The sequence below is a fragment of the Lepisma saccharinum genome, chromosome 12 (genome assembly GCF_977018435.1).
Source record: "Lepisma saccharinum chromosome 12, izLepSacc3.1, whole genome shotgun sequence".
In the NCBI taxonomy this organism is placed as follows: domain Eukaryota; kingdom Metazoa; phylum Arthropoda; class Insecta; order Zygentoma; family Lepismatidae; genus Lepisma; species Lepisma saccharinum.
Window position 1 is genome coordinate 68,342,370 of NC_139240.1, and position 14,321 is coordinate 68,356,690.

Consider the following 14,321-nt stretch of genomic DNA (forward strand, 5'->3'; position numbering starts at 1 on the left):
CTGTGTAGGCAACCAGCCTTACCAAAGTACTAAACTGGTTGCATAGAGGTCAGGCGTTAAACACATCGCACTAATAAACGCCTTTAAACGGAAGCTAGCCAATGAACGTTCAGTGAAACCTATGTCAATGACCTTTCCACTTTCCGAAAGGTTCCTATGTTTCACCACTGGAAAAATGAATTCTAATTTTCATTATCACATTAATTTTCAGACTATATATTAATATATGTCAACGCCTCCGGCCAGTACCTCGCACTCAATATATTTCCAAATTTGTCTAATTTATTTTAAAGTACATTGTATATAGCTGCAGTTTAAAGTGAGATCCGAACAGCTGTGAAATATGATTTTACTGGGATCGAAAAAACGATCCTTTAATTACAGCGCGACGGCGTTGTCACTACGAGGAACGTTTCCTAATTTGCATTTTCTTTGTCACTGAATTCTCTGAATGCTTTCTGTATTTCTTTTTCTGTGAGAATAGGCTCCAATTTCTATTTCTAGACCAAGGTTTCGTGTCTATTATGTGTGCCTAAGATAATCATCTCTCTTCTCTGCATTTCACTATTTTTCCAATTTTCCATTTCTTCTTTCCTTTCTCATTTACTCTTTTCCCATCTCCCTCTTTCTCCACCTATCTCTCCCTCTCTCTATATATATATCTTTGTTCAACACTCTGTTTCTCCGAGAAAGAGAGCGAAAGAGAGAGAGAGAGATGCGCACAATAAACTCAACATAGGGTGTGGAGGAATTGCAACAAAAATTCTCGATTTTTTATTCTTTTTTCGTTCATTTAGGTTACATTTTTTAAAACTTTTTTGGTGATCTTTCTAAAGTTTAAACATGGATAGGTCGAGGTGGATCAATTGCATGGCCACCTCGTTCACCTAATCTGACACCCCTTCGGTAATATTCCACCAAGATAGTCAAACTTGATGTATTTCCTTATAAAATGACACCACAACCAGTTTGAATAAACCACAACGTTTTCGAATAAATGTTTATGCACTTACGAAGTTATAAAGTCGACTACCTTTTATGGCTGTGTGTACAGGTATTCATTTCACTTATAATTCCGTCTCTATCTTTCCCTATTTTCTATGCATCTCTATCCTTTACCCTTGCTTCATAAAAGCTAACTTCTTAGTGAATTCTTAAAGCGCCGCTTCAGTGACTATATATTAAGCAATTATACACAGAGTAACCATTCATTAGCGCCACAGAGAGTTCTCTATTCTGCCCGCAAGTTAGTATAAAATGAAAAATAGCCACAGTCATGCACCTCTGTGATGTCATCTTTGCACTGTGCGTGTCAGGATGTGCTTCCTGTCGCCCTCTCGTGACATGCACAAGGCATGGCGGAATAGGACAAAATGCCGAGGGGGAAATTCAAGGGTTGCAAACTCTTATGTTTATATCTAAGCTGGAACTATTCGCAGGAAAGATAGGGAAACCACACGTCACAAAATTCTTCCTCCAACTCTCGCTACTTCTATCTCTCTTTTTCATCGTATTTTAACCCTCACTCTATTCTCCATATCTCCTGATCTATCTCACTTCCTATCTTAATATTTTTTCAGCCTGCTCGGTGGTAGTGTTAATTCTCGCCACGTATGATTTTAGGTTCAGAGTCCTGGCCTGTAGATGGGTCTCCTTTATTAAAGCATTACTCATCTTCATCGTCGCGATTAGCCAAAGTAATACAAGGAAAATACAATACCAGTTTAATACGTATTTCTTTCTCCCTTTTCTTCTGTTTCCTTATCTCCTTATTTCTCTAACTTCATCTTTCATCCTCTCTCTCTCTCCCTCCCTCCCCCTCTATCTCTCTCTCTCCTCATATTTCTTTGTCTTTCTCCATCTCTCCCGCTCTCCCTCTTCACACATCCTAATCCACCTCTCCTAATCTTTCCTCAATATTTTATTTTTCTGTGTGTGTGAGTGTTTATAACTAAGAATTAGTTTTAACATTGCATGTTATTAAATAGAAGCTATCCGACAAACATGCATAAATAATTCTTTTCTTAATGAGATGTCCGTATGTCAAGCTCGTCACTAGTATAGTACACTAGTTTAATGCAGAAGTATCGCTTGACTAAATATATTTTCTACTCTTACGGCGGCCGATCCTCATGCTAGCAAGGGAAGTGGGAAGCGACCAATCCAGCACGGTAAGAAACGCAGCAGCCAGTAGAACGAGGTTCACGTAGTACTTATTCCAGCCGCGTCGTAACTTCCAACTTCCCTTGTCCGAACCAGGACCGACCGCCGTGAGAATAGAGAAGACCTATAGTCTGCCAGCATAGGAAAAGCATATCCAAGGAACTCTAATAGACAGAGATATTAGTTTTGGTGGATACGATAGATTGAGCAAAATACCTAGACCCCGTCTTTCAATCAGTTTTTGTTTCAATCATCCTCATCTCTTCTCCTTAACTGAGGAGGAATAAAAGTGACGGTTAAGGCGTCGTTGTCGTTATGTTATAGGCTCACACCGCGTATTTTTTTATTTCTTGTCAAAATTGATGAGTTCAGGTACTATTGTGTGTTCCAACACGTTGTGTAATATCTTTCACATTCTTCAAAACACTATTGACTTCTTTATTGAATGATTTGTCCATTCTGGACTTAAGGCTTCTGACTTTACGAGGTATTTTAAACTTAATTTGTCTAAATACAAGGCACATATTAAAAGTCGTGAACATTGTTCGATTACTCTCAGGTATTGACCATTTTGGTTGAAACCACATTTGTGGCACGTACAGCCATCTGTTGTCCACTGCATGAACTGCATGCTGGCTCATACGCGCTTACGGTACTGTGGCTTCCATAAACAGTTCGTTTCGTCTTGTCATGGAATTTCTAGTTAGTGAAAACGTTGGAGCTGCAGAAATTCATCAGTGTTTACAATACTTTGATGGAAATGCCTGCATGGGTTACAGTACGGTTAAAAGGTGGGTGAAACACAGTCATTGCTGATAAGCCGCGTAGTTGCAGACCGAAAACAGCTTCCACGCGCAATAACAGGGACCGGATTGACGAGCTTATCTAAAGTGACAGGAGAATACCTGTACGATAAATTGCACATTATCTTAACATTGGACACAGTGCTACACAGGACATCATAAAGAGTCTTGGTTATCACAAGCACGATGTCATTTTTTCAACATGACAACGCCCGTCCCCATGCAGCCGGACGCACAGTACAGGAAATTGAAAAGATTGATTTGGAGCGAATGCCCCACCCTCCCTACAACCCAGACCTAGCCCCGTCCGACTTTCACTTGTTTGCCCCATTGAAGAACAGCATTCGGGGTACCAAGCTTGACAACGCAGATGAGATGAAGGATGAGGTTCGGCGATGGTTACATCGTGCCGAAACTGATTTCTACACGAGTGGAAAGTTGATGTTACGGTGGCGCAAATATATTGACCGATCTGCATGTTACGTGGAAAAGTAACAACAAGGTCCAAATTATGTATTACCGTAGGTAGAATAAAAATAGTGGTTTCTGATCTCATTACTTTCAGGATACCTTGCAGTTGTGGGAGTTATGAAGTTAACAACTTTTACATCTCTGATTTTCTGTACGGTGCAACATCTTCGTCAACAAGGACAGACAGTGGTTTTCACTAATATTCGTGCGCATAGTGATTTAAATAAATAAATGCCACGACATAGTAGATACAAATGCTAGAAAAGCGAGAATCTAGGAACATGTATCACCACTTCGATTATCATATACAGATCTCTTACCTAGAGCAAAATACTAACTAACTAACACTCTAGCCTTCTGAAACCCGAAGGTTCATGGCTGCAGCAACACAAGCCTTCCATATTTCCCTATCTTGAGCAAGATCTATATACTCTTTTCCATCCCTACCGATTTCCCTTAGGTCCATCTCAACGTTGTCCCTACATCTTCGTCTTGGCCTTCCTACAGGTCTCTTACCATCAGGTTTCCCAACACGAATCCTATAAACTCCTCTTTCCTCTCCCATTCGTGCCACATGGCCTGCCCACCTAAGTCTTCTTGATTTAATTATTCTAATAATATCTGGACATGAATACAAATTATGTAGTTCTAAATTATGTAACCTTCTCCACTCACCTGTCTCCTCATCCCTTTTAGGTCCAAAGATTTTCCTAAGGATCTTATTTTCAAATACTCTCAATTTATGTTCCTCTTTCAATGTAAGGGACCAAGTTTCACACCCATATCATACTACAGGCAAAATTACTGTTTTGTATATTTTAACTTTTAGTTTCTTAGATATTAAACGAGAAGACAAAAGTTTATGAAGAGAGAAGTAACATGCATTCATTTCCTGAATTAAGCCTACTTTTTATTTCCTCTTTAATATAATTTTCATTTCTTAATGTTACTCCTAAGTATTTGAATTTGGAAACTGGTTCAAACGAGTTGTTATCAATAATTAGATTTTGATTATTACCTAACACTTGGTATCGGCCTGTAAGCATATATTTAGTTTTATCTTTGTTAACTTCCAAACCTATCTCTTTAGCAGTTTTGAAAAATACTTTAGGAATATTCTTAATTGTATTTATATCATCCCCTAATAAGTCTACATCATCTGCATATGCTAACAACTGAGTCATACCATTTAATTTTAGTCCTTCTTTAGTTTCTTTTACCTTCCTAACAGCATATTCTAAGGCAAAATTAAAGAGCAATGGAGATAATGCATCTCCTTGTTTTAACCCATCATAAATTGTAAATTTGTGAGACACATTAATACCCACACGAATTTTACTTTCTGTTTTTAGAGCAAAATACAGGGTATTTAATAACTAATTGAGGGGTTACAAAAGTTTATTGCAAGTGAACTATTGAACTTACGTTAATGAAACCAGTCTAGAACGATCCAGGAACGCAAACAGTTTGTGCGTGTGTGGTTTGTTAAGCTGAGAGTTCACATCCGTACCGCTAGGCGACACTCCAATCACCCACATCACTGATTGTGTTTTGTGCAATGTTTTGGTCCCCAAGATCAACCGACCTTACACCGCGTGGCTTCTTTTTGTGGGGGTTTAATCAAAGTCAGGGTATTCGTTTCGCCGATGCCGCGTGATATCGCAGCCCTAAGGGAGCGTATCATCGCAGCGATGGACGCTATCGAAAGGCACGTGTTGATGCGAGTGTGGCAAGGCGTAGACTATGGTGTTGATGTGTCACCTGTTTTGCACACTTTGGACATTTGTAGGTGTTCAAAAAACTGTTTAAGTTCCTCGTTCGTTCTGGACTGGTTTCATTAGGTTCAATGCTATACTTTAAATGTTTGTAACCCCTCAATTACTTATGAATAGGGCACGCAAGTTGAAGACCTATAAATTGCCAAAATAAAAGATCTATAAAAAGACGTAAAAATATAAAAAAGGGCCTAAAAACGGAAGAAAGGACGTATAAATGTGATCCAAATTAATAACTTCAGTTCTAATTACATATGTAATGAATATGCGCGGCACTTGCGCGTGCTGACTGGTCGTATACACCGTGCTGAAAGCTTCAAAACAAGAGAAAGTTGCCACTTACAGCGCGACCTTCCAGACAAGTTAGGGTTAAAGGACCTTGTACCGTACCTGCTTCAGTCGTCCAAATATATATATTATTTATTTCTTTACTACAGAAAGGATGTTTAAGAGGTGATGAACTGATGATGATTCGAATTGAGAATGGGCAGTAAAAACGTAGTCGAAAGAAGGTGAAGTTGCAAAAAAAGCCGTTAAGACCTAAAAATAGGCTAAAAAAGGACCAATAGGCCAAAAAACGCCAAAAAAGGAAAAAAGGACAAATAAAACCCACCTTTTACTGGCCTACAATGACCCAAAGTGAACATATATTATGTTGGGCCTCGTCTTCGGACACTAGGGAAAAAAAGGATTTTTCCTCAACTTCCGAGCCCTACTTATGAAACACCTGGTACCTATAAACTACAAAAACAATGGAAAGATTAGTGCAAAAAAGAGCTACAGAACACCACATCCTATAAGTGACATGCTTCAGAGACCTTGGTTCCAAAACATGAATCTACCTCGGGCTGTGGTTGTTTGTATATTAAGAATGCATACAGGTCATGTATTCGTAAATCAACATTTAGCACGTTTAAATATTGTGCTTTCAACTTCCTGTCAGTGCTATCCAATCACTCCATTCTTTTTTCAATGTCACTTAAGGCCACAACACCGCAACACTTTATATAGGAGCTTACAGTGTGGTTATTTGGATGCTTTTAGCTACGCTGGAAAACATAACATCGCAATGTGACGATTAAGTAAAAGATTTAAGAATTCTTTAAAATTCTTTCCTTAAGCGTGTGCTGTCGCTTCATCCCAAGCCACCACCATTGTGGTTATGAGCTTGGATAAGCCTTGACGTGCCAGGAAGAAGTCAAACCACGCTACAGTCTTTTGTAGGTTTAAGCGGGAGATAGAAATCTATGCAAATGTGGAACAAGTAAGATTTGCAAGTCTGCCCCGCCAAGGAAGATGAGTGTTTATGCAAGCAGTGCCTGTGAGAATTACACCGGAATGAAGCGATTTGGGGAATGCTTCATAATACGAGGGTTGGTCCATAGTTGTATGGATAACTTTTGCGCACGCATCAGAAAATTAAGCAATAAATATGACGCTCTATATCTTACGTAGACATGAAATTAGGATGTGCACTGAGAAATTGAACATTTGCAAAGTCTTGCACTTCGTCGATATAACTAGCTACTCGAACGGGACAATATAAGTGTTATATACGTTATTTACTATAAAGCGCTAAGGGAGAATTCACACGTGTCCCTTGGGAACGAGTCAATCACCAGCAACGTACACACTGTTGCGACAAGACAAGTCGCACAAGCCTGCGTTCGATTGGTCAAATCCTCAAGCCACGCGTGTCACCTGTCGCTTCGGTGTGAATTCTCCCTAAGGGTACGTCTTTGTGTGTCATCAATCGTAGCCTTTAAGATGAACTCAACAATTTATTTTCCCCACACACTGAAATGTAACTAACTAATTAACTCTCTAGCAATCTTAAACCCGAATGTTTATCGCTGCAGCAAGACAAGCCTTCCATCTGTCCCTATCCTAGGCAAGATCAATCCAATCTTTTCCATCCCTACCGATTTCCTTTAGGTACATCTCAACGTTATCCCTCCATCTTCGTCTTGGCCTTCCTACAGGTCTCTTACCATCAGGTTTCCCAACAAGAATCCTCTAAACTCTTCTTTCCTCTCCCATTCGTGCCATAAGTCTTCTTCTCGTCGCGGTTAGACAAAAGTGCGAAGTGAAAGAAACCAAATTAACAAGAGAAGGCGGATGATGTGTTGACTGGATCTGACGAAGTTCTTACAGCAGTTCTCAGACATCCTGAAACACATGAGAAGGCTACAATAGCCGAATTGTCTTTAAAAGTGGAGACAGGGCTCAGAGACCGTGGTTCGAAACTCTCTGGAGTGTGTTACGAGGCGTGGCATGGTCTGCGTTGAAAGTTGGAACAAAATTCTGGCCTTAGATTGACTCTGGTGCCCTACTAGAAGCCTGGCTCCGACGAGACATCTCGTCTGGAAACTTCTGAGATTTCTGAATAGACTTTCTTTTTCTTTAACCTCCTTCAGTCTTTCGACTAGGAATAGCTGAGGGTTCTGCCAATTCTCATAGGTTGCCTGCCCTGTTTGAGCAATGCTAATGTTACGAAGAGTGCATTTTAAGCAAAACCAAGTTGGCCATGGTTGAATGCGCAAGGTAAGGTTTCACCTTGCTATTTTAACACTACAACTTTCGTTGCTCTAGAACTTTTCAAACCTAGAGTTCTGTCTAACGTTAGTAACCTCAATGCTACTTCTTGCCGTTCTATACGAACATATTCGGCGTAATCTCGTCTCGGTGAATAGATCTGTTTGTTCTCTGATTTAGCAACCTGCTTTACAGATAACTAAATACCAAGTTAATCGATATCTTTCGGTTGAGGGGAAATTGTCGTCTACAATTTCGTAAAAACAAGATTCCATCTTTTCAGGTTTTCTAGATCAAGAACCAACATTTTCCACACTAAAGCCATTAGGGTAATTCATATGGTTACACATGGGTGTAAGAAGATCACTATCTAAGACCACACTTCGAATTACACTTAGCTACGTTTCTAGAATATTCACTTCACATGTAAAAGTGGTAACAGCAGCATAGACTTATGGTTAATAAGGAATTATTTCTTTATAAAAAATAAGAACAATTATAGCATAAATTATACATAACTATAATAAGATTCAGTTATAAAATGTGTATCAATTCTAATACCTATCAAATACAACCCCATGAAAGTGAGAAATTCCAAAAGACACTTACTGTAGTTGATTGCATGAAAGTAGTTCCAAACATGCCAATTTCTACGGCACATCAAATTGATGTACAGTTTGTCCGCAATAAATTACAACTTTATTGTTTCTTTAAAAACCTAATTTAGTGGTCTACTACAAAAATGTTGATTTTCAAGAAATTCAATAAATTTCCCTGACATTTCCAGAAAGAGTAAATTACCTACACTCTGTCCCAGTTATCTCTGGAGAAGGCGAACGAAAACCAGCGCAAGTAGCGAGACGGCTCCACCAATGAACACGTGAGAGGAACGGGATTGCGTGGAGAAGGGGGAAATAGACTGTAGTTATCAGCCTTCATAGCAGCGTGTACTGCTTCGCTCTGGCCACTCGATTTCCTCCCCTTCTTTGACGCGGCCTTGCTCCAAAGATAAATGCGAGAGGGTATAGCTGTTCCAGGATTTCCAAACTGGTAGACACCCTGAAAACCCTTATCATGCGATTCGTCGTCTCTTCGTTCGACACGTCTTCTCATAGATTTGTCTGCGGTATCGAGCAGTCAGTTCGAACTCGTGGAAATTTAGTTCACTTAGGAAAGACTAGATGAACAATTGTAGAAGCTCAATCAATCTATCTTTTCTTACGCTTCGTTCTCATCGACGTGGCAACCAGCTCGTTGGAAGGCTGCCGAACCTCTGACACGTGCATGTTTCCGCGCGACTTATATACTCTCACCTGGGACAGCAGCGCCAGATGCGACGGTTTGGCAAACTACTCCCTGCTTACAGGAGAGGTCAAAATAGCAAAATCGATTAAAATTCCATGCAGCACTCGTAATGATGTTCGTTAAATATAGTCGAGGAATTAATGTATACTAATCTTCCAAAATTAAAAAAAATAACATCATGCATACAATGCGCAGCACAGAATGATATATGTAATACGATCGTTGTTGTTTGCGTTCAAATAAGATGGAAATCAATTAAATGTTTGCAATGATCTCGTGGGCTGTATTATTTCTGATCAGAAAAGCAGTTTTAAAAATTACATGAATACATAAAATGTTAGATCTATGTATAACATTAATAAATAATGACTGTAGATATTTGTCCTTATGGAAATAATATCATTAATATATTACTTTCTTTGAAAATTTGAGATATGCTGCCATCTATAATATACTTTTGTACTACAACTTCCAGTGTCATTTTTCATGTTTCAAGAAAGAAATACTTGCATCATACGATGAACTTTGGTATTACTTTTACAAATGACATATAAAAATGCATTACCTTGAGAAAGGTAAAAAACAGTGGCGGCGATAAGGGGGCGAGGGGGGCAGTTGCCCACAACTTTTCGCAGCTTTTACCCACTCACTATGCTAAACTTTATCTACTTATTTACATAGGGAAATATAGTGTCTTTGCCCCCCCCCAGTTTTGCACTTTCCCCCCCCCCCCCCGCTTTGGAACCCAATCGTCGCCACTGGTAAAAAAAAACACTTTTATCCATCAATCGATTGTATTGATCACCAAATACGTTGATTGAGTTGGCTGATTTTACTTCGCTTTTCTGCCACTTTTGGCTAATCGCGAATATGAGGATGGGTGATGATATGATGATGAAGAGATAATCACAAAGAGTGCCCATATCCCGTCGTAGCACTGTGCTAATCGCCATGATGTATTTAGTATTTGGTGTGTGGTGCAGACGCGTAAATAACACTCCCGCAACCCCCGCGACACGGAAGGGCGCGCACGGGCTTCGGAGGTGCAGTAAGAATGTTAAATTAAGGAAGTCCAATAGTTCGGAGATAGCCGTTAAAATATATTTTCAACCGAACATATTATATTGTAATGCCCCTACAACTGCAATCAGAAAATGCTAATCTATAAAAAAAGTAGAAAGTGGATTACCAGATTAGAGGAAAACCTTCATTATCTGAATGGTTTACGTCACCGAAGAGAAGACGACAGCTGGCTGACTTTCACCGCTCCCCACCCCTACGCCATTGGATTGTTTGAAAGTGAAGATTTTCTACCGTGGTTTAGATGTTCTAGTAAATCAAGTAAACAATAGATTTCCTGGTATGAAACAAATCAAACAAAGCTTCACCTTTTTAAACCCTAGCGAAACACACAGACAGACAGTGGATTCCGCTACTAGTTTCTGGGAGAAATATGAAGATGTACCTTGCACTATAACTACAGAAATGGCTTGTTTTCGGAATGTGGTCTCAACTGAAATCAAAGCAAGAAACATGTCGAACATCAGCGAAGTTGCAGAATTCAGAAAACAAAATTCTGGCTAGTAGAATTCCTCACGTGTGCACTGCATATATACTGTAATTGACCACATACCTGTGACGTCTTCATCAGCCGAGAGGTAGTCTTTAGGGATGGACGATATCGGAAATTTGATGTCGCGATATATCGTCAAGAAAATATCGTCACAGACGATATAATACGATATTTTTCCGTGTCGTGATATCGGCGATATATCGTCTCCATGATACATCACCAAATATCGTGACGATATATCGTCACCACAATGTATATCGCCAAAATATGGTGACGATATATCACCGACGCGATATATATCGCCAAAATATGGCGACGATATATCACCAACACTATATATATCGCCAAAATATGGTGACGATATATAACTACCATATATATCGCAAAATATCGTGACGATATATCGTCTAGTAGATATCGCCTGGACGATACATCACCAAATTCCGTGACGATATATCGCCGACACCGTGACGATATATCGCCGACACCGTGACGATATATCGTCACCACAATATATATCGCCAAAATATCGTGACGATATATCACCAGTACGATATATATCGCCAAAATATGGTGACGATATATCACCAACACCATATATATCGCAAAATATGGTGACGATATATCACCAGCACGATATATATCGCCAAAATATGGTGACGATATATCACCAACACCATATATATCGCAAAATATCGTGACGATATATCACCAGCACGATATATATCGCCAAAATATGGTGACGATATATCACCAACACCATATATATCGCAAAATATCGTGACGATGTATCGTCTAGTAGATATCGCCTGGACGATACATCACCAAATATCGTGACAATATATCGCCGACACCGTGACGATGTATCGTCACCACAATATATATCGCCAAAATATCGTGACGATATATCACCAGCACGATATATATCGCCAAAATATGGTGACGATATATCACCGACGCGATATATATCGCCAAAATATCGTGACGATATATCACCAACACTATATATATTACCAAAATATCGTGACGATATATCACCAACACGATATAAATCGCTAAACCATCGTGGTGATATATCGTCTAGTAGATATCGCCTGGACGATATATTTTCAATATCGCGATATACCTTCTGGACGATATATCGCCCAACACTAGTCATTTTCCAAGCTAAAATTCATCAAAAATTACTTGAGAAGCACAACGACAAGCCTGAGATTGAGTGACTGACTCTGTTAAGCATCAAAAGCGATCGGGCACGAGAACTGGACTTGGCCAAATTAGTACAAGAATTTGCAGAAGACTCGTAATGAGCATTTACCAATAATTTTTGTAGTAACAGTGTATTTACATATATTAGGGCAAATCAAAAACTAAAGGCAATTCTGAGTTCTCGCAGAAATAAACGAAGCCTGGGTGTGTCTGACGTCACCAGGCGTATAGTTGGAGTGACGTGGAAGTAGGGGGGGTATTCATCACTGCACCATTCAGTCGAGTGTCGCGGAGCAAAAAGGTCACACGTATGGACGCACCACTCCACGAATGCACCATGGAGGAACAGCGCGCCGTAGTGCGCTTTCTGTGATCGGAGGGAGTTAGCGCAGTATGAAGCAAGCACCATGACTTAACGAAAGGTGTATGAGCGTGTGGACCGCTTTAAAGCGGGACGCACAAGTGTGAAGGAAGAAAGTCGAAGTGGACGCCCAGAAGAAAACGTCCAACGGGTGGATACCATTATCAGGGACGATCGAAAAATCACAATAGCACATGTGGCGGAACTCTTCGACATAAGCTTCGGATCAGCATATGCAATAGTGACTTAGTGTACCAAAAGGTTTGTTCGTGGTCGTCGGTTCAGGTCAGATGACGAGGTCCAGTCGGTGCTTCGTGAGCAAACAAAAAACTTCTTTGCGGGCGGGATACAGAAGCTGATTGCACGATACCAAAAGTGCATTGCCGTGAAGGGGGCATATGTGAAAAGTGACATGTGTAGTTCTTCTTGTGTGTAAATAAAGATGTTATGTGAAAATTGCCTTTACTTTTTGATTTACCTAGTATAATGTAATATATATTTTTTTACAGTTTGTCGTCTTAACCTTTTCTACCGGTTTTTACATTGATTCAAATTACATGTATTTATTTTCATGTAGCCGTGAATTAATATTTTAGAAAAGAAAGATTCTTTAAACGAGTAGGGGCGTACAACTGAAAGTTAAGGGGGGAGGGGCGCAATACATGTTAGTTACGGTACTGGTGTGGCGTTAGTTTTGTGGGTTGAACGGTACAAGAACCACAGGTTGATTTCCAGTTCTAATAAAATTCACACAAATTTCAGCAACACCTGTACGGTAAACGTAACACAGTATATTCTCTAAAATACTTCTAGATACGTGCGTTCGAAAGGCGAGCTGAGAAATTGTCTTGTACGTCTCGAAGAGGTCTATTGTGTTAGGCCCATAATTCGAAAGATTAGCTGTCCTCTCTGGAAATAACTTTTTCGGAGATATTCCCGCTGGAGTCCCACGGGAACTTGGTCCCGCGAGTCCTTCTGGAGCACGAAGATAGCGAGAAGTAAGAAAGACTCTTTCACTCTCTCTCTCTCTCACCCTCTCTCTTTTTCTATCTCTCTTTCTCCCTATCTTTCTCTATTCTTCCTTTTGTCTCTCTTTACTTCGCACTTTCTTTAATCTTCCTTCTCTTTCTCGTTCGCTCTCTCTCCCTTCCCTCACTTTTTGCCCTTTATCTCTTTCGTTGTCTTTCCTTTTCTTATTCTCGTTCTCTCTATCAATCTCTCTTTCTCCTTTCTCTGCTTTTTTCTACTTCGTTCTATCTATTTTTATCTCTCTTCCTCTCTCTTTCTCCATTTCTATCTATCTCGTTTTCTTTTCTATTTATCATTTTCGTTTTCTCTCCCCTCTATCTCGTACTCTTTTCCTTCTCTAATTCTCGTTCTCGCACACTCCCCCTTCCTCTCTCCCATTCTCTCACCCTGACTCTCTCTCCGTCCTTCGTTCTCGAACTGCAACGGCTTGAAGGAAGTGCTTAGCTTCAGCTAAGCTGTGCTTCGAATTTGCCAGGCATGGGTCCTTCTTCTTCATCATCATCATACCATCCTCATCTTTTTCGTTCCTCTTCCTGAGCTTTGTCCTTTTTTGTATTGAGGCATTTCCATTAAACCCATCGTGATGAGACTGCCGAGACAGACATTTCGTCTCCAGATGTGGGAGTTTCAAGGTGCAAAAAGTGACGTTGCCTAATCGTAAATACCTTCTGCTGTCAACACGTACCCTTCTGTCGCATTTCGGGAAGAGTCATTCAATTTTTAACCGGTAACCAATCCTTGGACTCCGAACTGTTGCTCTGAGGAATTGCAATGCAGTATACAAGTATTTCCCGTCACCATGGTAACTGGAGCAATCTGATTGGTTAAAGAATTCACGTGTTCCTACCTCCTTCCCCTACAAGTGTCATAAATAGAATTCCAACTCAGTTCTCACATCGCGCGGGGTAGGCTTACACTGTATGTGTATTGGGATACTTATTGCCCTTATCTCCTCCTCTCTAGGCTACTGGGTGAATGGGTCTGGTGCGATGCACACCCAGCTTGCAACAAACGCCAAAACTAAATGCTGAGAGATCTAAAGCTGGTTCTCCTAATCTACCCGCACATGCATTATTAGACTTTAGCGGAATTGTAGT

General features: G+C 40.1%; 1 protein-coding gene across 1 annotated transcript in view; it reads right to left on the minus strand.

Annotated features, from left to right (window-relative positions):
- LOC145996372 (uncharacterized) overlaps positions 1 to 13,726 on the minus strand; it is a 71,580-nt gene extending 57,854 nt beyond the window's left edge. Inside the window, exon 1 of the mRNA XM_083132803.1 lies at positions 13,611 to 13,726. Within this exon, the coding sequence (XP_082988929.1) occupies positions 13,611 to 13,726 (116 nt within the window). The remainder of the gene's footprint in view (positions 1 to 13,610) is intronic.
- Between the last annotated feature and the right edge of the window lie 595 nt (positions 13,727 to 14,321).